We start from the raw sequence: 24,872 nt of genomic DNA, 5'->3' as shown, positions 1-24,872 counted from the left end.
AGTTCAGTTCTAGTTCAGTTCTAGTTCAGTTCTAGTTCAGTTCTAGTTCAGTTCTAGTTCAGTTCTAGTTCAGTTCTAGTTCAGTTCTAGTTCAGTTCTATCTCAGTTATAGTTCAGTTAAATAAATATTATTTTAAAAAATCAACATATGTTGTAAGATAAAAATAAATTTTGTTCCTAGGACAAAGGCCAATATCAAATGGTTTTATTGGCAATTGAAAAGGTGACACAATTTTAACCCTTAACTTTCTATATAGCCTTTGTTATTAAATTATAAAAAAACCGAATAAAAAGCAAATTGATGGAGGTATTCCTGACAGCAAAAAAATCTTAAGTGACATCTTAGTTTTTATTTGTGCCACAAATCATAGTTAAATTATTGAATACATTTTATATGTAAATTTTCATTTAAATTATATACTCATGGTATACAAATACATTAAAATACATGAACTAACTATGCATGTAGTTAAATAAATAGACAAAATACTTGTTGCTCGATGTTGGCGTTCAAATTAAACTACCGAAAAATGAAAATTATAGTATAAATCGTATAAATGTATTCTTAGAGTATATGAACTACCATTAAAATCTATGGCAGAGGTGGATAATTTCAATTATTCTATTTTTTTTTGTGATTTTTTTTATTTTGTTTTTTTTTGCATTAATTTTTGTGTATTCTCCTCGAACTACATAATGTTATTGTTACTCTTAGTAGTGATTTCGAATTTTACACTCTCATCAAATGATCAGTTGAGGTCAGTAGATCCGGAAGACAAGTTCTTGTAAACGCTACAACAAAACTACTACACTACACTATTTGTATTCAAAATACAAGAGATTTTGCAAAATACGAAACAGATTTAATAAATAATAACAACTACAAAAAAAAATATTAAAATAAATTATATTAATAAAAACATAATTTGTTTTTGTTTTGCAAATTGCTTGAGTAGAATAACACACAAAGTAAATTTATTAATTTCAATTTGGGTATTTTTCCAACACGTTAATCTTTTGGTCGGTTAAACCAACTATACTGGATAGTTATTTTAAAGCGTCGCGTATGTCGCATAGTTGTCAGTTTTTGAAAGACAATCGTGTCGGGCGAATCCTTCAAGCTGAACTCCTCAAAACCTCCTTTGCCGCCAACAGCGAAACTTCTCAAATCCCAACTACAAAACGACGACTGCGAATTACAATCGTTTGCGGATGCAATACGAAATCATAGTACGACTACACCCATAAATCGTGCGCGTGAAACACGTCTCTCATCGGCCGCTCTTAGACGTCATCAGTTGAAAATGTCCTTAAAACAGGGTAGACCACCACCAGCACCCTCTTCAGGGGCAGCTGGTGTGCAATTGAATATGTCAGCTCAAGGTTTAAGTGTTAGTATTTACAAGAAATTTTGGAGCCAATTTAATGCATAAAAAAATGTAAAATCCATAAAAAATTAAAAAGAAAAAAACTTTCATAAAAATTTTATTTTAATAAACGCAATTGCAAAATTTTGCTTCAAGGTTGTTTTCGAAACTTACGATTCAAAAAAATGCGACAAAATAAAATAAACAATTTTATTATTAACAAAAAGGAAAATAACATAAAAATGAATAACATGAATGAAAGCTAAAAAATAAAAAAAAAAAAAACAAGAAAATAGAAACAAAGAAGTAATCGATTATTTTTTTTGATGTCGAAAATTTTAGACAAATTTCGTATAATTTTCGAATGATAATAAACTGAACAAACAAAAAATAAAATAAAATTCTAAAAGTAATTATTTTTTGACAAAGTAACCATTAAGGACTCTTTAAAGTATTAAGTGTATAAAAAGGAATTGTGGCTATAGAAATAACAATAATGATAAACTTTTTCTTTTAAAATTAAGAATAAATGCAGTTCAGTTCTAGTTCAGTTCTAGATCAGTTCTAGTTCAGTTCTAGTTCAGTTCTAGTTCAGTTCTAGTTCAGTTCTAGTTCAGTTCTAGTTCAGTTCTAGTTCAGTTCTAGTTCAGTTCTAGTTCAGTTCTAGTTCAGTTCTAGTTCAGTTCTAGTTCAGTTCTAGTTCAGTTCTAGTTCAGTTCTAGTTCAGTTCTAGTTCAGTTCTAGTTCAGTTCAAGTTCAGTTCTAGTTCAGTTCTAATTCAGTTCTATTTGAGTTCTAGTTCCAGTTAAATTTTTGATCAATACTAGTTCACTATACATTTTTCCGAAATATTTTCCACCAGCTCACTCACATTTAACAGTTTATTCAACTTTTCGTCAACAATGTTTATAAACAAAATGTGATAACAAAGCAGCACGTTTTTCGTATATATGCCAGCAACATTTACATTATACTAAAAACGTTTTGTTGCTATAAAAAATCTGAACATGCCAAACCAGACGGCAGTCAGTCAATCATTATATATACATTTTTCATTCAATCATAAATGCGGTAATAAAAGATTAAATTTTATTGCTAATATAAATGCACTTCAAACCTTTTTTTATAATTATTATAGAGCTTTAGATAATTATTATATTTTTTATGTATTTATTAATTATTTTCAGATTTTTTTTCATATTACATTAACGTTTTCATTGTGTTTATATGTGGAGAGTTTTAATTTGTTGGCAATTTTAATGACTAAAAAAAACGATGTGATTTTTTATTTATAAATTACTTTTTAATTGTTTTTTGTTATTTGTGTTAGTTAAAAAAATATATATTTTTTGGAACAGGGGCAGAGCAATTTTTTTTTTGTTGAGAATGGGTAAAATTGTAATTTCCCTAAAAATAAGATATTTTAAACAAACCTAAATAATAATGGACAGTAGCTAAAAATGTTAATCCCTTAATTATTTAAAAAATATGAATCATCACAAGTTCTTATCGATGTCTGTTCAAAAATCTCAAAATTATTTTTTTAAACACTTTCTTATTAAGCTTAAAATAAATTTTATTTCCCTTAATAAATAGTAATAATAATAAAAATGTCATCATCATCATTGTTGACTTCATATAAATAATTCCTTAAATAGAATCAATTCTTATCAATGTCTGTTAAGAAAATTTCTTAAAAGAATTCATTCACCTTTTTCCATCCCATCATCAGCTAGAAGTGCTGCCGCCTTTGTCAACATTTAAAAAAAAAATATTTTCAATTTCCGCATGATAGATTTTTTTGTAAATTTTATTTTATTTCTTACAACGCAATAAGTTCATTGATTTTGTTCTGTAATAATGTTTTAATTATTTTTGCATTTGTAAATGAATGTATTGTTATATTTTTTTGTATCAAATACTTAAATAATTGTTAAACAATACATTTATTTTTTTGTGTTATAAACTACTACACACCTGGTTTAATAAACTGTTATAAAATAGTTGTATAAACCGGATATTGAAAAAATTATGGAGCTTAATATGGCGTTTAATACGCTACTTAGGGGTTTAAGGGTTAAGTCGTATCATATGTTTAAAAAAAATTTTGTTTCGAAACTACTTTACTTAGATTATCTATAATAAATTATAAATGTCTTATTAATATGTATTTTTTACAATAATTGTAAAATTGTTATAAGTTACATTCTTTTCTATAACCCTTTTCTCTAAGATTAATGAAATATTTATATTATTTTTATAATGTTGAAATTCATTTAAACCACCGTATTTATTTCTATTTAAATCAATTAACACTTTGAACATTTTTAATTATTAGGGTATTTACTTTAAAAATTATTAACAAACTATTTCATTATGTTCTATATAAATTGTATTAAATCAAAAATCTGTTCAGCACTAATCTGTGGTATAGTCTTTAGTCCACTCAATCTTAGTCTACTAATCTTAAGCCTAGTTTTCAATCTAGTGTATATCTGTAGTCTGGTCTAGTCTTTAGTCTATTCTAAAGTCTAGTCTATAGTCTTCTATATAGTCTAGTCTAGAGTCTGGTCTATAGTCTACTATATAGTCTAGTCTAAAGTCTAGTCTATAGTCTAGTCTAGTCTTTAGTCTATTATAAAGTCTAGTCTATAGTCTTCCCTATAGCCTAGTCTAAAGTCTAGTCTATAGTCTGCTATATAGTCTAGTCTAAAGTCTAGTCTATGGTCTAGTCTATAGTCTAGTCTATAGTCTAGTCTATAGTCTAGTCTATAGTCTAGTCTATAGTCTAGTCTATAGTCTAGTCTATAGTCTAGTCTATAGTCTAGTCTATAGTCTAGTCTATAGTCTAGTCTATAGTCTAGTCTATAGTCTAGTCTATAGTCTAGTCTATAGTCTAGTCTATAGTCTAGTCTATAGTCTAGTCTATAGTCTAGTCTATAGTCTAGTCTATAGTCTAGTCTATAGTCTAGTCTATAGTCTAGTCTATAGTCTAGTCTATAGTCTAGGTCTAGTCTATAGTCTAGTCTATAGTCTAGTCTATAGTCTAGTCTATAGTCTAGTCTATAGTCTAGTCTATAGTCTAGTCTATAGTCTAGTCTATAGTCTATTCTTTACTTTATAGTCCAGTCGATAGCCTACTCTACAGTTTAGTCTTTAATTTGGTCTATTGTCTACTCTGAAGATTAGTATATAATCTACTCTATACTCTAATCTGTTGTCTAGTCTATAGCTTGTTTTATAGTCTAGTCTATTGTCTACTTTATAGTGTAGTCTATGGCCTACTATAGTTTAAAATATTTATCTAGTATAAAGTCTAATATAAAATCTAGTTTTAATTCTAGTATATAGTCTAGTGTAGTCTAGTCCAGGCTAATCTATAGTTTAGTCTAGTTTGCTGTAAAGTCTAATCTATGGCCCGCTCTATAGTCGACACTGTTGTCTAGTCTATATTCTAATCTACAGTTTAGTCTATAATCTACTCTATATGCGAATATGTAGTCTTGTCTTTAGTCTAGTCTATAGTCTAGTATTTAGTATACTAGAGTCTTATGTTTGCTGTAATCTAAAATTTAGTTTATATTCTAGTCTTTTGTCTAGTTTATTGACTAGTGTATAGTCTAGTCTATAATTAAGTTTATTGATTAGTCTATAGTCTAGTCTTTAGTCTATCCTACAGTCTGGTCTGTTATCTAGTCTAGCTATAGTATGGCCTGTAATTCATAATGTTGTTTGAACTATTATAGTCTAGTCTGTAGTGTGCATAATAGTCTTCACAGTACATTAATCTATAGTCAGAACTTTAATCTGCAGTCTGAACAATTTTCTAGTTTAAAGTCTATGTAATTATATCTCGTATATCTTATATCTAAGTATATTTTAATCTACAGCACGGTTTTATAATTTTTCAGTTAACCTAATTTGCATATTTCTCTGCGATAACTTCTAAAAACGAGCATTCCTATAATAAAATTCTTATCAGTCACGAGAGTTAAAAACCACAACCTACACAATTATTTACAGTAAATATTACAAAATTTATATATCGTGATTAAATCAGCGTAATAATTAGCAAAAATAAAATGTACTTTGATTTTAATGCAATTTTTTTACATTTTATTTTAGTAAAAAAATTAAAAAATTCTATATTATAAGAATCACAAGCTGTATGAGTTTAATAGTATGATATTTTTATGGATATTAAATGATAAAAAAAATTAGACGGTATCGATCGCAGCGACAGTAAAGTACACTACACAAGGAAATTAGTTAAACGTTTATCCATATTTTAAAAATATGATAAAAATATATTGCTTAATGTGTTTCAAACTAAATAGTAGAAATATTTATGCGTAGTTAACTAAAAAATAAAATAATAACAAAAATGTTCTACTGTCATTAAGTTGACAATTATCTCACTTAAAGTTATAATTATAACGCTTTCGATTAACTTGCCTTCACCCCCTCCCCCTCTTTGAATCAATGATTTATTATCTTTCCTGTTTGATTCATAAAGAAATTGTACAATTAAATCGGGGAAAAATATAATAAATTCTAATAAATTAATATTAACTTTCGAAACTAAATAGTTATAGTTAATATATGTGATTATTTATATATTTATTTGTAAATATATAATAAAATAGATATTTTTAGAAAGCAATTAAATTGTTAAACGTATAAATTATTGTAAATGAATTTTGAGAATGAACAACAAAAAATGTATTGTTAATATTATCATCATAATATCACGTGTTTTTTTACTAAAAGTGTGTGGAAATTGTAACACGAAATTGAAATTATATTAAATTTTGTTTTTTTATTCTATAACTATAAAATGCATTCAAATATGTCTAAATTTGTCAAAAAATTAAAAACGATATTTGTTTGAGTGAAATAAAGCATGATTTTGAAATGTGCTAAACATTTTCTAATAGAATTTCTAATATTAAGCACGCTTTTGATTACATGTGCAAATACAAATTGTTGTAAATATTTTTATTTCACTTGATTTTTTTTTAAGTTATTGTGGTTTTTAGAAAAATAACTGTTATACTAGATTGGCGTCAGAGCAACGTCATTGCTTTGTGAAGTTATACAGTGGGATCGTTTGTGGAGATATATATAGAAAAGAACCTGGACTTTATTTTCATCTAAAATCTAGCATATATTGTGTTTTTGATATGGATTATAGTCTAATATCTGGTCCGAACTATAGTCTAGTATATAGCACGGAATACGGTATAGTCTAAGCACAGACTTAGACCTCCTTCCAAACTTTCATAGGAATCTAGATTGATATTTGAAATTATTAGACCAGTAGTCTCAACAATCTTTTCTATTATTGAAAAGTGTTTTATAAATGAGAAACTTTCTACAGGATTTCGGAAGTTACTTTATGATAAATCCGAGACTTAAACCTAATGTTAAAGATAGACAATCACAGTTATATAATCTTCTCTCTACGTTACTTCAGCAGACTAGTCTAGTCTATGGTTTTTCTAGTCTTTAATCATGACTGTAAGTTATGGGGGTACGCCAGCTGCGGATCCAGCTCGAGTTTTTTTTTAACTTGTTTTTGCACATTTTTTCTTTTCTTTCTTATATTTTGTATGAAAAATTTCCGGTTTTGGCGCGGGATCTATCCCCTCATAGATCCGCGCATAGTCTGTGCTATAATCATAATTATAGTCTTGACTTCCGCCTACTTTATATTCTGTTCTAAAGTCATGTTTTTAAACTGGGCTATAGTCCGTCCTGGAGACTGATCTGTAGATTTGACTCTCTAGGCTATTTTATGGTTTAATCTATAGTCTAGTTTATAGTCTGGACTACTGTCTAGCCTACAGTCTAGTATATTTACCAGTCAATAGTAGTCAATAGTCTAGTCTTCAGTTTAGTTTATAGTCTAGACTATAGTCTATATAAAATTTAGTTAGTTTAAAAGGACAATGTATGCCTCTGTTGTACGCTCTTTTACCAAAGCCTTAGTTGATAATCGAATTCCCCACTTCCGGTCTACCAGACTATAACACTAACCACTTGGCCACATGGACTATACTTAAGTCTATAGTATTTAGTCTGAACTATTTTATAGTCTAGCCTATATTCTGATTTAGTATACATTCTAGTTTATAGTCTGGAATTTAGCTTAACCCATAGTATTATCTAAAGTCTAATTAATTGTTTATAGTCAAATCTGGTTTATAATTTAATCTATAATCTATTCTATAGTCTAGTCTATAGTTTATCCTATAGTCCAGACTATTTTCAAGTTTTTAATATATGCCATAGTCTTTAGTCTTGACTATAGTCTAGTCCACAGTATTGACTATAGTCTAGACCAAAGTCTTCACTATAGTCTAGACCATAGTATGCATTATAGTTTAGTTGATAGTCTGCATTCTCGACTATAGTATAATCTATATTTTGGACTGTATTCTATTCAGTAGTCTATACTCTATATTATAGTCAGGTCTAGAGCCCATCCTATAGTCAAGTCTATAGTATTGTTAATAGTCGAGACAATAGTGTATTTAGACTATGGTTTAGTCAATAATGTGTACTATTGTCTAGTCTATAGTTTGGACTATAATCTGGTCTATAGTCTTGAATATAGTATATTCTATATTCACGGCTAGATAAGATTCTATAGTCTGGTCTATTGTCTGTTCTATATTCAGGTCTAGAGACTATTCTATAGTCAAATTCGAGAATATATTATAGTCTAAAATGCGGACTATATTCAAGTTCTCTTGTATATAATCGTTATAAAAGAAGTAATATAGGACTAAAAATAGTACAAAAAGCTTAATTTAAGCTTAAAGTTCGTTTCTGAAAATTATCAACAAACTAGAAACACAAAATTTTATAAATTTCTTTTAAAAGTACTAAATACTTGTTTTAGTAGAAATCTTAAAGAATAGTTTCTTAAAGGGTAAAAAACGGGTGGTGCCAAAGATATGTTAAAACTGGTATGTTTGCGAAATTCAGTTTTAGCTGCTATTAACAATACAAGTTCAAGATTTTAGAATTTTTAATGAGTTTATGTAAATTAAGAAAACATTTAAACATATTTCTTTATAGTTCTCAATGTGTGAGTTTTTTTAAGAAATGTAACAAAATTTATTGTAGTGGAAATAATGAAAAAAGTTGCAATATTACGACATTTTTAAACTTATTAAGTATGCGGATTTCTCAGTAGGATGTGTTATAGGAAATGATAATAGAGTTAAAAAACACACACACAGTAACAGATGTTGGAAATTTTGGTATTTTTCGAAACTGGTTCGTTAAGTTAGAGGAAATAATTGGGGACTTACATACATTTCATGTTCTTAAGATTTTCTTAATGAATTCTACAATTTAGATTTTACTGTAAGTCAAATTAAACATTTTTCTAAAACAATTATCATTAACACTTTAGCACAGTGACATAAAGAAAATGAAAAATAAAAGCTTTAAACAAAATTGTGTTTATTTAATTACAATTTTATTTCAAATGTTTTTTTACGCTTTGCACACTTTTCCTCATATTACAAAGTGAAAAAATTTCCATTGAAATTATTATTTAAAAATTTATTTTTTTTATATTATGCGCCAAAAATGTAAAAAAGGTTGTCAGATTTGTTTTTGTCGAAATTTGATTTTTTTGTATACGTAATATTATTTATATTTTTTTATTTATCTGTTATATTTTATTTTATCTTTACAGGAATGTAAGTACATTTTTATCTTATCTATTGTTTAACAAGAAAAAGTTGCATGAGACTTGAAAGTACATACGTATGCAGTTATGGTGATACTATGTAAGTTTTGAATACTATTTAATGAAATTTGAATATTTAGCTATAAGTAGAAGCCTTAATGATATTATCACTTAAGTGGGGGGACAAATAAAGTGAATGACTTTAAGAATAGAGTTTTAAAATTAGAGCCTTTTTATTGGTGCAAAAATATACTTTAGTAGATTTTGATATAAAAAATACCGCAAAACTATCGTGCAATTATCATTTAAGTAGTGTATAGTCGAATTATCACTTAAGTAGTCTATAGTCTAGTCAATAGTCTAGTCTATAGTCTAGTCTATAGTCTAGTCTATAGTCTAGACTATAGTCTAGACTATAGTCTAGTCTATAGTCTAGTCTATAGTCTAGTCTATAGTCTAGTCTATAGTCTAGTCTATAGTCTAGTCTATAGTCTAGTCTATAGTCTAGTCTATAGTCTAGTCTATAGTCTAGTCTATAGTCTAGCCTATTGATTAGAGAAATAGAACTTAGTCCAGCGTCTAGTTCAGATCCATATACCAGATTTTATTTTCAAAAATTTTTTAAAGAACTTAATTTAGTATCGCTATAATTCAAAGCGCTCTGCACGAATTTCGAAAAATATCTCCATAAAAAATGAATCATTCAACTATTTTTTTAATTCCTTCATAAACGGTAAATTTCCTATAAAAGTCTTCCAATAGCTTAAATAATTTTAATTTAAAAAACAATAATTTCTTTTACAACTCATAAAAATAAATATTTATTTATTAATTAACACAAGAGATAATTTGTACTTTAAACCTAAACACCTTTTGCAGGCAGACAAGTCTCATTCATATGTATAAGCAGAACCATATAACATTGTTTGTAAAGACAATAATACACAGTGGGCTTCAAACCACTACAAATTTGCTGACATAGTAGGTAGAATATTATACAAATATGTTTAGCCAAATGATATATAAAATTCTCTCTCTTAATATTTTTTTTGTGTAACGGACAAGTTATTTGATCCAACCTATAACGAGAATTTTTACCAAATTTATGTATGTATAAGTAAAAATTTATATGTATTTGTTTGCATATAATATTTTTATGCTGATGTCGAATATAACGAACCTATACATGCTTATTAAGGAGTTTTTGACACATACACATTTTTTCTGAAAGTGTATATATGCATTTTTTGTAAGTGTTTGAGTGCGTGTGCGCATGTGTTTGTTGCTGTTTGATACAAACAATTAAAATGCAATGGAAAATTCCACTGGCAAAAATGATTGAATTGAAGAAATTTTTTTGTTGGTCTGTTTATAATCTGTGTGTATTTTATATTATGACTGAGAGAGTGAGTAATAAACTGAGAAATGTGGTTTGAGCAATTAATTAAATATTAATAATTTTGAAATATTTTTTAAAAATTTATATGAAATGCTTTTTTTTGTTGCTAAAGTTTTTTAAAATGGTCTTGTTCCAGTCGTCTTATTTCTATACAAATCTTAAGTAATTAGTTGAAAAAAACAATTTTGCCATCTAATAGGTTTTGCATGAAATTTTTTATTTTGCTATAATTTGAGTTTTATTAATTATTTTATATTTGTTTTTTTTTTTGTATTTCTATAATTATTATTTGACTCATATTTTATTGTTTCAACCTTTGGTATCTAATGTCAAAATTCTGATTCAATATATTTACTATGAATTTCTAATTTAGATAAGTAAATATTTGAAATTATCTATGTATTAATTACGTTTGGTTTTATTTACATTCAAATTATCTTTATTACTTTAACGATGGGTGCATTATCCAAAAAAAAAAAAAAATATGTATGTTTGCCAAATAAATTATCCCAAAATTGATAAAAGAAAAATATTTATAGTTAATAATCTGGATCACAGACTGGTCTATAGCATGGATCGAGTACGTCTAGTCTATAAACAAGAACTATAGGTGGGCTTAGAAACACTCTATTCTAGTTTATTGTCTATAGTATAGTCCACAATGTAATCTAATCCGTAGTTAAACTTATGGTTCAAACTGTAGTATAGTTTAAAGTTGATACTATATAGATTGTGTACCGTTTGAACTGTAGTCTAGCCTATAGCTTGAACATTAGTTCAATCTATAGCTTCGACTATAGTATAGTCTTTAAGTCTAAATCATATTCTAATCCCAAACTTAAGTCCATAATTAGGACTTTAGTCTCGTCTTCAGTCGGGATTATAATTTCATCTATAGTAGGGACAACAGATACTTCTATTGCCTGTATTAACGCCTATTCTGTAGTCTGGATTATAGTATTCTTAGAATCACTATATTCCAGATTATTGTCTATAGTATAGTCCACACTGGAATCTAGTCTATAAATCAGAGTATAGCCTAAACCGTAGTTCAACCTATGGTTCAGACTGTAGTATAGTTTACAGTTTTAATTGTCTACAGTCTAAACTGTAGTCTAGTCTTTAGGTCTGAATCATATCCTATCCCAAACTTAAGTCCATAATTAAGACCTTAGTCTCGTCTTCAGTCTGGATTATAATCTCATCTATAGTAGGGACAACAGATACTTCTATTGCCTATTCTATAACCTGGACTATAGTATTCACACCTGTCTAATTTCCAGTCTGAAGAAGTTTCTAGTCTTAGGTCTGAACTAAAATCTATAGTCTGGATTATAATCTATTCTTATTCTGATGTATAGACTAATCTATAATCTGGAAAAGAGTCTGTACTATATTCTAGTATATATACTGAAGATTATAAAAAGGATTACAGTTTCGTCTATAGTTCGGACTCTAGACTCATTTATATATCTGTATACTCTGGTCTAAAGTTCCATCTATATTCTGGACTAAAGTCTCATAAACGGTTTGTAAAATAGTACTGAAGTAGTTTGTACTACAGTCTAGTTTATAAATTCGACTATATCCTAATCTATGGTCTTTTGTTTGAACTATAGTCTAGCCTAATGTTTATACTATATCTTAGTACATAATCCAGACAATAATCTAGTCTTAACTATAGTCTTTAATTTGAACTTAAGTCTATAAACTATACTATAGTTTAGATTACTTTTTTGACTATCTAGTAATTGTAACTAATAATATAAAAAAACTAAACTTTTGTATAAAAACTAGAGTCTTGACTCTTGTCTGTAGAATGGACTCGTCAATGAGCTTTAGACTAGACTATAGAGCTGAGTAGAGAAATGACTATAAACTAGTCTGCACAATAGTCTGGAATATAGTTTAGTGTAGATGTGGTTCTGAAATCTTACGAACAAATTGAGTGTCATTATACTTTTCTGTATTTTAAACTTAAGAGAACGAGTCCTTTTACTCTCACTCTCAAAAACATTTAGAGAGTTAAATAGCTCTCAGCTAATACCTGACCTGATGACAATGTATGAACTATATTGTAAACCTTAGGATCATGAAATAAATGATGAGAGAACTTAATAGCTTAAGAAGTGAATTCAGAAAGCTTAAGTATTGAACATGATTAATGCTGAATCATATTATAATGATTCATTTTTGTGAATCAGTATATAAAAACTATTGCTAGTAACCATTTAATTATTTTAGTAGAGACTAACTGTTAAATTAAATAAAGCTTTATGCTAGATAGTACTTAATCCTATGAACCGTTTATAACTTTTTATACTGTTTAAGTTATAATCACAAATAAAAGACGATCTTTAAACCGGAAAACTTTGTCGTGGTCTGAGTTTAAATAAAACTTAAAAAAATGTATAAAAATATATTTATGTAAATTTTTGTTTAAAATACGATAAAAATAACAGCGTTCAGCATTTATCATGCCAGTTTTGTAAATTCTCTTTAATTGCAATGGAAAATTTCCAATTTTTTTCTGTTTATAATCAAATTTTGTCTATAACTGTTCTATCTCTTTTACTCCCAAAAAACAAAACAAAAATCCACCCTAAAATTATACGCTTCTAAAACACTGTGCTCAACACACAAACCAAAGTACTTTTTGAACTACTGTGCTCTTTACAAAAAGAAAAAAAAGTAAATATGTACTTTTTTTGCTGTTGTTTATAATTAAATTAAACATTAACAAAATAATATAGAAAACAAAAAAAAAACTAATTAATACAAATTGATAATAGTATTTATTGTTGTCATAACAACTAAAAACGATTTTGAAAATTATGATAAATATGCAGTTAGATTAATTTTGCAAATACAAAAAAAAAATTATAAAGGAAATAACCAAATAACTTACGGTATATTCTGTGGGTGCCAAAGGCGTACGTGAATCACTTTTATGAAAACTCATGTTGCCGGCTTAATTTTTTCCTTTTACTCCTCGCTGAGATTCGTTAAATTCAAAATAATCCTTAGGTGGTAACAATTAATCTGGTAAGACTTTTTTTCCAAATCCAATAAGTAGTTTCAACAATTGGTCTTAATAACAAACTGTTTTTTTAAAGCGCGTTTTTTTCAAATGTTAGCAAAATAGTCCAGAAACTTCTAAACAATTGAAGTTTTAGTTTTAATAACAACTTTATTGTAACAAAAAAATTACGTTGTTATATTTAAAAATTAATTACAGGGAGAATTAAAAAAAAACAAATTATGTTGTTTTTTTTTGTACCAACTAAAGAAATTGCAGTAAATTTTAAAATAAAATTCTTTACTCAATTTCTATGGAAAAAAAATATTTATATAAAACTACGTTATTTAAAAACAATTTATAATACTTTAAGTGAAAACTTATAAAAATATATTTGAAAACTTTGTTTAGAATTTTGAAAAAAATAATTGTAACTGTTAGATTTTTGTATTCGGTTTTTATTTTTGAGATTTGTTGCAAATAAAGAAAAGAGACAACCGCACTGTTTGCAATACAAAGCAAGAATGCCAACATTGCCATTTCATTACACGACCGTAACCCTCCAATAGCACAAAATTCGAATTCGTTCAATATACAATTCAGTCAGCAGCAACACTGCACAACACAAAGTTAGAAAACAATACGGCAAGCAAGTAATTTAAAACAAACAGACAGACTGTGAGACAAATCCAACAACGACTCACCGACAAACAGTCAGACGAATAGTTAGTCTGTCTATTCGACAGTCAAACAGTATGTACCGAATATGAGTACATAATGATATTTTACTTTAAGTGTAGTGTACCCCGAGTGAGTGTGTATTTGTGTGTATTTTCATGGAAATTTTATGCGTTTTACTGTCATTGCTGTGGCCAGTGGTTCTTAAATTGATAAGATTTACTGTACAACGTAAGCATGACTGGTTGAAATTTTTTTAATTAATTCTAAATGACTTTCTGTGTAAATTTATGTTCTAGCCAGAAATCTTTATATCTGTATTTAAGTTCTCAGAAAGAACAGTGATCGACAGAGAGTAAGAAATGAATTCTCTCACTACCTAGACGAAAAGCTCTAAACTTGCATGTAGTTGGGATAATAGTTTATATTACTATATCATATACTATCAATACTATAGACTATAGTCCAGGCTGTAGACTGGACACAATGACAAAAAAAAAAGACTTTAGTAAAAACTTAAGCCAATACTACTATAGTCGACTATACTAGACACACTCGTCAAGGTTATATATTACAATGTACTGAAGGCAATAGACTAATCTAAATGTTAGTGTATCAACTAGATTTTATTCGACACTGGTCTATAGACAAGACGATTGAAAGGACTAAATAAAAGCGCTTAGATTGAATTAAAGAGCATTCTGTAGGACCATATACGAACCAGTAGACTAGAATAAAGACAAGCCTCTAGTCTGGACTATAAGTAAGTCTATAGTATAGACTATAGTCAATTCCATAGCATGGACTATAGACAATTCCGTAGTTTGAATTACTTATAGACTGAAATAGTTATAGTCTATACCGTAGCCAAGTCTATTGTCTATACCATAGACAAGTCTATTGTCTGGACTTTAGATAAGTCTATTGTCTGGTTTACATACAAGTCTGTACTATAGATAAGTTTATATGCTGGACTATAGCATGGACTATAGGTAAGTCTACAGTCTGAGCTATAGACATATCTATAGTCTGTACCATAGACAAGTCAATTGTCTGGACTTTAGACAAGTCTATTGTCTCGTCTATAGATAAGTCTATTGTCTGTACTAAAGACTACTATATAGTCTGGACTATAGATAAGTTTATATGCTGGACTATAGAGAAGTCTATAGCCTAAACTGTAGACAAGTCTAAAGCATGGACTTTAAGTAAGTTAATGGATTAAACTATACACAAGTCTACAGTCTGAACTATAGACATATCTGTAGTCTGTACCATAGACAAGTCTATTGTCTGGACTATAAACGAGTCTATTGTCTGGACTATAGACAAGTGTATTGTCTGGTCTATAGACAAGTCTATTGTCTGGTCTATAGACAATTCTCATGTCTGGACAAGTCTTCAGTCTGAACAATAGACAAGTCTGCAGCCTGAACTATAGACATATCTTTAGTCTGTAGTATAGAAAAGTCTATTATCTGAACTATAGACAAGTCCATTGTCTGGACTATAGACAATTCTATTGTCAGGACTATAAACAAGACTATGCCTTTAGTCTGAACTATAGACAAGTCTACAGTCTGAACTATAGATAAGTCTACAATATCTACTATAGACAAGTTTGTTGTCTGGACTATAGACAAGTATATGAACTAGACTATATACTGATCAGGGGACTATATACTAGTCTATAGACTACACTGTACTTAGAACTATAAACTGGACTGTATAATAGTTTTTTTGTGAAAAATCCAAGTTGAATCTTTACATTACACTTTTACATCTAGATTTAAGTTAAAACCGTTTGTGACTCCCTGCCTCAAACCACTTTTTTCTATAGAATAAAATAAACTACATACTGTTTGTCTGAAACAATACAATGTTCAATACCGACTGTATACATATAAACAGCTATACACACTACATTACATACTATTAAGCATGAAACAACAAATGAAACACAGTATTCGCTATTAGTCTGTAGACATACACACTACACTCCACCCCTCACGGCTTTGTAACATTCCAAGTAAGTGAAAAAAATACAATACATATTGTTGTATTTATTTTGTTTGTGTTTTATTTTTTTTTTTGCTTTTTCTTGTGTTTGTATGCGTTTTAGTTTTGTGTTTATCTTTTTTTTTTTTTTTTGTATTTACTTTCAGCCCCTATTAACCCTTAGCGCCCTTATCATACCATTTTGGTGTTACTGACGCCTGTGTGTTATACGACGACATTTTAATGAGTAATGCTCTGGATCTTAATGCATTTCCAGCTACTAACAGTAGAAGTTGAAATTGTTAGCATTTTATTTAGACGTTTTTTATTACATATGTATTTGTTTTAGACTGGTTCTTAAAAGATATTTAAAAATGTTTCACTAATTTCATAAAAATCGCTGAATGTTTGTTTTTGCACAGTTTTTGAAAACAATCGTTTCATTGTTTGAAGGTGTGTTTACTTTTTAAATATTTGTTGTTTTTTTTTAGAAATTGTAACTGACATTTTTAGATTGTCATGTAATGTCTTGTTATCTAATATTAGCAGTTTATATATTAAGCATTTCCTTGCTTTTTTAATACTTAAGTAAGAACAAATTTGTATATTGCAATTTATTTAAATTTTAGAGAAATTTATTAAGGTTTAACATTTTCTTTTCACACGATTGTCAGATCTTACAAACTTTGGCAGTAAAATGAGCAGAATATGTCTAACAACAGTGTCAACTTACTGATTTTGTCCTACAACATTGTGAGTAATGTTTTTTCTGACAACGTTGCAAAAGAGAAATTGTATGTTCACACGATTGTTAAAAATTTTTTGAACATTTTACTGACAACGTTGTAAGATCTGACAACCGTGTATCATAGCTTTAACATTGTTAGAAAACACTAACAAAGTACACGGATTGCTAGCCGAAGCTTATAATGATTTTGTTGCATCGGATTTAACGAGCAAAATATTAACCAACATCATTAAACTTTGAATTCAACAAAAGTTTAAGCAACTCAAGCAACAATTTCAAAACGTTTGCCATCAGTCAGATCATACGAACTACAACAATTCATTACTCGAGATGACAAGTGGATCTATTACTATAACCAAAAGAGTAAGAAAGAGATCATTATGAAGCCAGATCAACGATCCGAATCGACAGCCGATCTGAATCGACTTAATAACTATGACACTGTTAAGGTTTGCTTGCCAAAAGCTTTTTTCACATCTATTAAATATTTGACAAAAATTACGTGATCCCCACCATTTAGGGTTACCCTTAACATTAACTCTTTATCAAACTGTTGGGTGGACATTATTTTTTTCGAAATCGTATGTGTGAACTTACTTTTGTAGTCCTAAAGTTTTTCCACCAGACTACTAATTGTTTTGATTGAAATAGTAAGCTCCCTTTGGAATTCACTTCATTTGAAAACCGGGAATCAGAAATTAACTTGATCGGTTTTGATCTTAAAGGATGATCAGTTATTTTTTACTAGGAATCTATGTAAATGTATGTTCTCATAGATCTATGAAAAGGTTATACCTAACAATGATGAATAAATATATACTTTGCAAAAGTTTACTGCCCATCTTGGGGCACTTTATCTTGGTGGACTAGCCCATCTTGTTATGATTACAATTTGGGGAAAAGAGATCTTGTGTTGTGGCAAATGTATCATCGTTGCTAATAAGTTAGTATTCAATGAATAACTTACAGTGTGAATCAGCGCAAAAAATAAGTCTTCTGTTTTCTGATCAATGTGTTGTTTGTATCTCGAAATTTCAGAAAGCGGACAGCAATGGTCCGTAATTAGATAACTCAGGTACTAAGGGGACGGTGATGGTGAGTCGTCTTTAGCTCAATCTGTGGTTGTAAAAGTTTTACGTCAAGAAGTGATTGTTATGTGCAAAAATTTTAAGAAATTTCATGTTTCCTTTCTACCACATTTAGTAGCCTTCCGATAACATAGGAAACTGAATTTCCAATACTTAAGGTAGTTCCTTGGCGGATCTCAAACTCATCTCTTTTTTCAATATCTGTCTGTGAGTGGACCAGATTCAGTTAGTACAAAAGTTTTTTTTAAAAACATTATACAGACAAAGAAGAATTTATAGTTGAGCGTGACCGACCATATGATACCCTACATCTTTCATAAAATTATCCATAAAATAAACATTTATAAAATATAATGTCCAAAATTCATATATAAACACTAACATCGGAAATTATAATATTTGCTAAAATCACCAGGGCTTGTTTTGCTCGAGATATAAGTATGGGGTCTAGTTGAAATAATGGACCGATTCCAACTATCCGTCTTGAACCATTCCATCCTTTGGACAGAAAAACGTATAAGCCTAATTTCATCCAATTATTTTAAAATTTGCAACTTTATACGTGGGCACAAGCTTAACATGCCAAACAGACAGACATCGGACATGGTTTAATCGAAAATTATTCTAAGACGAGTGGTATACCAACCGTGGATCTGCGAATGATTTAACAAAAAAAATCAAACATTTTGTGTGTTAAAAACATCAGCATAAACTTAAAATACTCTCCTAACAAAAGTGAGAAAGTATAGTCTTGCGTGGTCGACCATATGATACCTTACACCAGTTATGAAATTGAATTAAATGTATTTTCATTATGAACCATCCGGTTTGAACCATTCTGTCCTTGGAACACACAAACAGACGGACGGATATGGCTTAATCAGAAATGATTTTAAGACGAATGATATAACCCCCGTGGATCCATGTCAGATTTAACAAAAAAAATTGTGTGTGTTACAAACTTCGGCACAAACGTAATATACTTTCCTAACTAAAGTATTTTAGGGAATAAAAGAATTTATATAAAATTTTGTAAAAATTTTTGCATGAAAAACAAACTTCTTTAAATAAACATATAGCTAGTTTGAAATATCATATGATCTGTCATTTCTGACTGTATTTTTTAATTATATTTTAATTATTAAACCAAATGGTAAGAAAATTAGTCATCTTTCAGATAACTATATTAATTTTCAAAATCAACAAAAAAAATTTCACACTTTACACAAAGTACAAACATAAATAAATGACGTATGTACGGTACTATACGTACGCTGAAATAGTTAAAGTATTTATCTTATCGTCTTTCAAAATTCAGTTTTTATTTCTAATTTGTTTAATTTAAATTATGATTAATAGTGACAATAGATATTTAGCAAAAATTATGAATCAAATTTCAATTTACCTATAATATACTACATATCACGATACTAGTTTGTGCTATTTATTAATATTAAAATTAAAAACATATTTAAGTATCTAATCATGTGCTGTCAAATATTTTATTTGCAAATCAAAATTTTATTTGTATTTGCAATTTATTAATTTATATTATTTTTTATTAATTATCAATACGCCTACTTTTTGTTTGGTAATGAAATCAAAACAACATTTTTTTGTTTGTAATTAATAAAGTGCAGAAACTTTCCTAAAATATTTTATGGTTTAACACGCGGTGGGGCCCATCCTAAGTGAAATTTTTGTCATAAATTTAGTGGGAGGGAATTGTATGTTAAAAATATCTACATAATGTCCTACTCTAGAACCTTTTAAGTGCCCTAAAGGGACCGATCAACGCTATAAGTATTTAAACTTTATTTGAGGGGAACTCCATATAACGTAAGATATCAAATTCAAAATAATTAACTTATTAATTTTTTCAATTCATAAGGTGCATTTTAAATTACACCCTCCTCCCCACCACCGTAAAAATATTTGAAACGTAAATTAATTTAACTTATAGCACGTGATAACTTTAACTCTCACTCTTATCAATCAAACATAAGTTAAACAAATTTATCTCAAAGTCTTCAGAAAGAAAAAACCTTTAAATTTGGAAAACTTAAATTACTTTGAACTTGTGTGTCAATATTCTCCAGAAAAAAAACGTATCAATTTAAAATAAAACATTTTATACAATATTTATCAGAATATAACTTAACACACACTCCTCACACAAACCCTAATAGCTTTTAGAAGATTTTTAATCATTTTTAATTGATTTTTGGTCACCACAATATTGACTTTTTATTTCGACAAATTTATTTTTGCTCGCGTTTTTGTTTGATGTGTTTGTCTGTCTGTCCGTCCAGCGCAAAAAATTTAAATCAATTTACGCAACGATTGCGATTTATTCTTTTAAATTGGTATGCGACGTAATACGATATTCGATATATATATATAGTGTTCGTATATAGTCTGGTTTTTCTTTGGTATTACAAAAACAAAATTAATAAGACATGCTGGACAAAATGATGCCCTACTGCTGCATTGAGTAAATACGAAGTGATTTTGGGAAGTACAATTCAAATATAGACTATAGACTTGGTTGTTATTTTCTCTGGTCCAGTCTACAGTCTAATCTATAGTCTAGTCTACAGTCTAATCTATAGTCTAGTCTATAGTCTAGTCTATAGTCTAGTCTATATTCTAGTCTATAGTCTAGTCTATAGTCTAGTCTATAGTCTAGTCTATAGTCTAGTCTATAGTCTAGTCTATAGTCTAGTCTATAGTCTAGTCTATAGTCTAGTCTATAGTCTAGTCTATAGTCTAGTCTATAGTCTAGTCTATAGTCTAGTCTATAGTCTAGTCTACAGTCTAGTCTACAGTATAGTGTATAGACTAGTCTATAATCTAGTCTATGGTCTAGTCTATGGTCTAGTCTATAGTCTAGTCTACAGTCTAGTCTACAGTATAGTCTATAGACTAGTCTATAGTCTAGTCTATGGTCTAGTCTATAGTCTAGTCTATAGTTAAGTCAATAGTTTAGTCTATAGTTTAGTCTATAGTCTAGTCTATAGTCTAGTTAAGTCTAGTCTATAGTCTATAGTTTAGTCTATAGTCTAGTCTATAGTCTAGTTTATAGTCTAGTCTATAGCCTCCTCCGTTCTGACAGACTGGAAGTGTAACTACCATCCAACCTATTTCTTAACTAAGGATCAACTATGAATCAATATTCCTTAGAAATTCCTGGTTAAATTTGGTGTACAGTAAATAATATTTTGTCGAAGATAAATCATTTGATGAATTTATTTTTAAGGTGATATCGTTACATCTTTTTCTATGCAACATTCTATCCTTTAAATATCTCGAAGTAAATTTGAGAAGTTATGATCACTTTAATTGCTTTCACCATAACATTATGTAAGACAGATAGATATGTGTGTATGTATGTTATTTTTTACTATACAACATATCTTAACAATCAACAAAACATATTTTTTAATTTGTTTTTTTTTGTTGTACATATTTATTTGCAATTGAAATTTTTATTTCATAAAATTTTCCATTGTTGAACAAAAAGTAAATTCTGCTTAATAGGCATATTGGCGTTTATTGTGTAATTTGAAGAATTTCAAACAAAAAACTTAAAAAAGTAAAACAAAACATTCAAAATAAAACACATAACAAACAAAGAACGCAATAAAACAAAGGATTTTGGTTTCATTTTTTTTGGGAGCTTAAAAATTAAAACGACCTTGAATATGAAACTTATTTGGAAAAAAAAATAAATCACAAATTAAAAAAAAACAACCATCATAAAAATATCGATATTAAGTATTGATGGCTAAATAAAAGCCACACGTTCTTAATATATTTTTTAAAAAAATAAACAAAAATTTTTTAAAATCAAATATTAAAGATAACTGTCTAAAAGCTTATACATGTGTGAGTGCTATTAGCTAATTAAAACTCATATAAACATGTTTAGAAACAAGTTTATATGCACAAAAAAAGCTTTTTTATTTTATTTATAAACTTTTGCTTAATAACTTGTTTATATAGCGAAGATAGCAACCCTTAAATGTTGCTTTATTTCCAATTGATAATAATAACAATAAAGTTTTTTGTAAGCTTTTTTTTGGCGCGAAAATCACAAACATAATTTCAAGTTCAAGTTTGTTTACGTTTATTTTACTAATATACGTAGTAAAAGCTGTTTTTTTTTGTTTAAATAGAACTAGTGTCAGTAGCGTTCATTCATTTTTTGTTTTTATTTAATTATAAACATTGCTCGTATGTACATATTTATTTTGTTATGTTTGTTTGGATGTGGGCTTTTGTTTATATACAAATTTGTTTTGGGTATTGAACTTTTCGTAAATAATGAAATATATATTACAATTTTGAATTTGTTTATTTAGTACTTTTTTCAATTAGAAGAAGTTTGAGAGGATTTACAGTAATACTTTAATAAACTGTAACTCGGAAATAGTTTGACTCTTTGTAAATGAGGGTGAATATAAACGTCAGTTTATGGTTTTCTTTGACCTGGGCCACAGTAGGAAACTTTTGTTGAGAAACTTTTTCTTAATTCTTCTTTAAAGTCTGCAAGAAAAACTGTTTCTCATTTTTTTTGAAGTCTCCTTAATGTCTGCATTTACCTGGTCCACACTAGGAAACTTTTGTTGTGAAACTTTTTCTTATTTCTCTTGTGAAGCTTCCTTAATGTCTACGCATAGAAAATTTTGTTTCAGAAACTCCGTGTTATTTGCATTGACCTGGTTTACACTAGAAAACTCTTTTTGAGAAACTTTTTCTTATTTCTCTTTTGAAGCTTCCTTAATGTCTACACATAGAAAATTTTGTTTCAGAAACTACGTGTTAATTGCATTGATTTGTTGTTGTACGAATGAGAAGAATAACAAAACCAAACAAGTTTTCCAGTACGAGAAACTCGGTACCTCGAGAGAAATGAATGATAGTCTTTCTCTCTCAGGCAAAATCAAAAGTTTCCTAGTGTGGGCCGGAATATTGAGGTGTTGTTGTACGAATGAGAAGAATAACAAAACAAAGCAAGTTTCCGAGTACGAAAAACTCCATACCACGAGAGAGATGGTTATTCTTTCTCTCTTACGTAAAATTAAAAGTTTCTCAAAAAAAGTTTCTTAGTGTGGACTGGCACTTTGTTAACTTAAGCTTTTTGTTTATTTCTTCGTAATCTATTAAAATAGCTAAACGCCTTGAGTGTTACATTAAATAGGTAGTTTGGTATTTATTTATATTAAATTAGCTTTTTCTCGTTGCTTTGCTTTATTTATCGAAAGTTAAATTCAACTCAGATTTGATTTGTGAAGAACGAAAAAGTCCCTTCCTTTAGATTCTAATTTTACCATTTTATGAAAGAAAAAGTTTCAAAAAGATAATTTTGGAGGCGTTTTTATACCCTACACTACTATAGTGGGAAGGGTTTTATGCGTTTGTGCTGATGTTTGTAACACCTTAACCTTTTCACGCACAAAACTAAACCGCTAGACTTTTTATGAATATGACTTTTCCACACACTTTATTTTGACGTATATTCATCATTTTTGATGAAAAATGGTAAAAGTGTCATCGAAGGATATCGCAGGATATAATCCTTTTTAGCATGTAGTGACATCAAATTCTAAAAACTAACTTATTTTTCTTCAGAAATAACCATGTACTGTAGCTGTGAACTTAAAATTACGCTCTATATGGAGAAAAATGTAAAAACAATCTTGGGACACCGGTGTCCCGTTTATGTGAAAGAGTTAAAGTATTCTAATCGGCTTAGAATTACTTTGAGTCGATTTAGCTATGTCCGTCTGTCCATCCGCCCCTCTGTCTGTCTGTCTGTCTGTCTGTCTGTCTGTCTGTATGTCCATGTAAAGCTTGTGCGCACGCTTCAGGTTGCAATTTTTAAGATAATTTGATGAAATTGTGCACATACTGCACTTTAAACCTAAGGACGAACGCTATAGAAAATGGTTGAAATCGGTTCATTATTTGGCCTACCTCCAATACAGACGTACCCAACACACCACCCCCGCCCCCACTCCTCCACACACCGAATGGCGCTTTTTTCTCATACATATATTAAATTTTTTAGTATGTCGATTAAAATACAAACTCCTTTTGAAGGTCAAAATTCACTTATAAACACTGATAACACGATTAAATTCTACATAATTTTCTACCAAGTTCTTCTACCAAAATTTATAAGGATATGCCCTTATTTACCCTTACCCCCTTATGAGCTTTTTTAAAGAAAATATCTATCTTTGTAAATAATAAGTAAAAATATTCGGGAATTAAGGCAAAAAAAATATTTAAGAGCTACTCCACATTTTTAACATACTCACGGGTGTAGGAGATCATATCGTCGGTCATGCCCGACTATACATTCATAATTTCAATTTGACATATAACTACCACAATGTTCTTTTTTAAAGGTTCTAATATAATCAACACGATGAGTGTTTTGATGTTCCCTTGCTTGATCCTATTGCTCTAACGGGACAGTTAATCTTCCAGTGTTCTCGATGATCACGTGCAGCAAATGTTATCCATAATTGAACTTAATTAATATTAATTTCCATAATTTATTTGATAACTTTTCACTTCATTAAACATTTAGAATTTCTATTTTGCTTTTATCTCATTTGCTTTATGAAACTCTATATATTAATAGACATTTTCTATTCACAGCCCCTTAATTAGACTAAAAAGTTATCAGTTTAAATAACAGTAGTATTAAATTTTATAATAGATTTTATTAAATAATTGCTAAAAACATACAGTACAAAAAATTTTTTGCGCAAAATTAATTTTTATAAACATTAGACTGCTGCAAAGAAATAGAGTTGCTAAATTTGATAAAATTTTGAAAAGTGTATATAGTGT

General features: G+C 28.7%; 1 protein-coding gene across 3 annotated transcripts in view; it reads right to left on the bottom strand.

Annotated features, from left to right (window-relative positions):
- The window catches only part of LOC111677123 (proton-coupled amino acid transporter-like protein CG1139), a 49,020-nt gene that overhangs the window by 10,286 nt on the left and 13,862 nt on the right, over positions 1–24,872 (bottom strand). Inside the window, exons 1-2 of one of the 3 annotated variants that reach the window (XM_046951547.1) lie at positions 13,861–14,015; positions 13,383–13,630 (exon numbers count right to left, since the gene is read on the bottom strand). The exons of 1 other annotated variant lie outside the window; for it this stretch is intronic. In XM_046951547.1, coding sequence (XP_046807503.1) covers positions 13,383–13,436 — 54 coding nt within the window. In that variant the 5' untranslated portion in view covers positions 13,437–13,630; positions 13,861–14,015. Of the gene's footprint in view, positions 1–13,382; positions 13,745–13,860; positions 14,016–24,872 lie in introns of those variants that run through there. One more of the 3 variants, XM_023438191.2, reaches the window with a different exon arrangement.

The sequence above is a fragment of the Lucilia cuprina genome, chromosome 5, assembly GCF_022045245.1.
Source record: "Lucilia cuprina isolate Lc7/37 chromosome 5, ASM2204524v1, whole genome shotgun sequence".
NCBI classification, from domain to species: Eukaryota; Metazoa; Arthropoda; class Insecta; order Diptera; family Calliphoridae; genus Lucilia; species Lucilia cuprina.
Note: the sequence above shows the minus strand (reverse complement) of the source record. Positions and strands in the feature narration are given on the sequence as shown.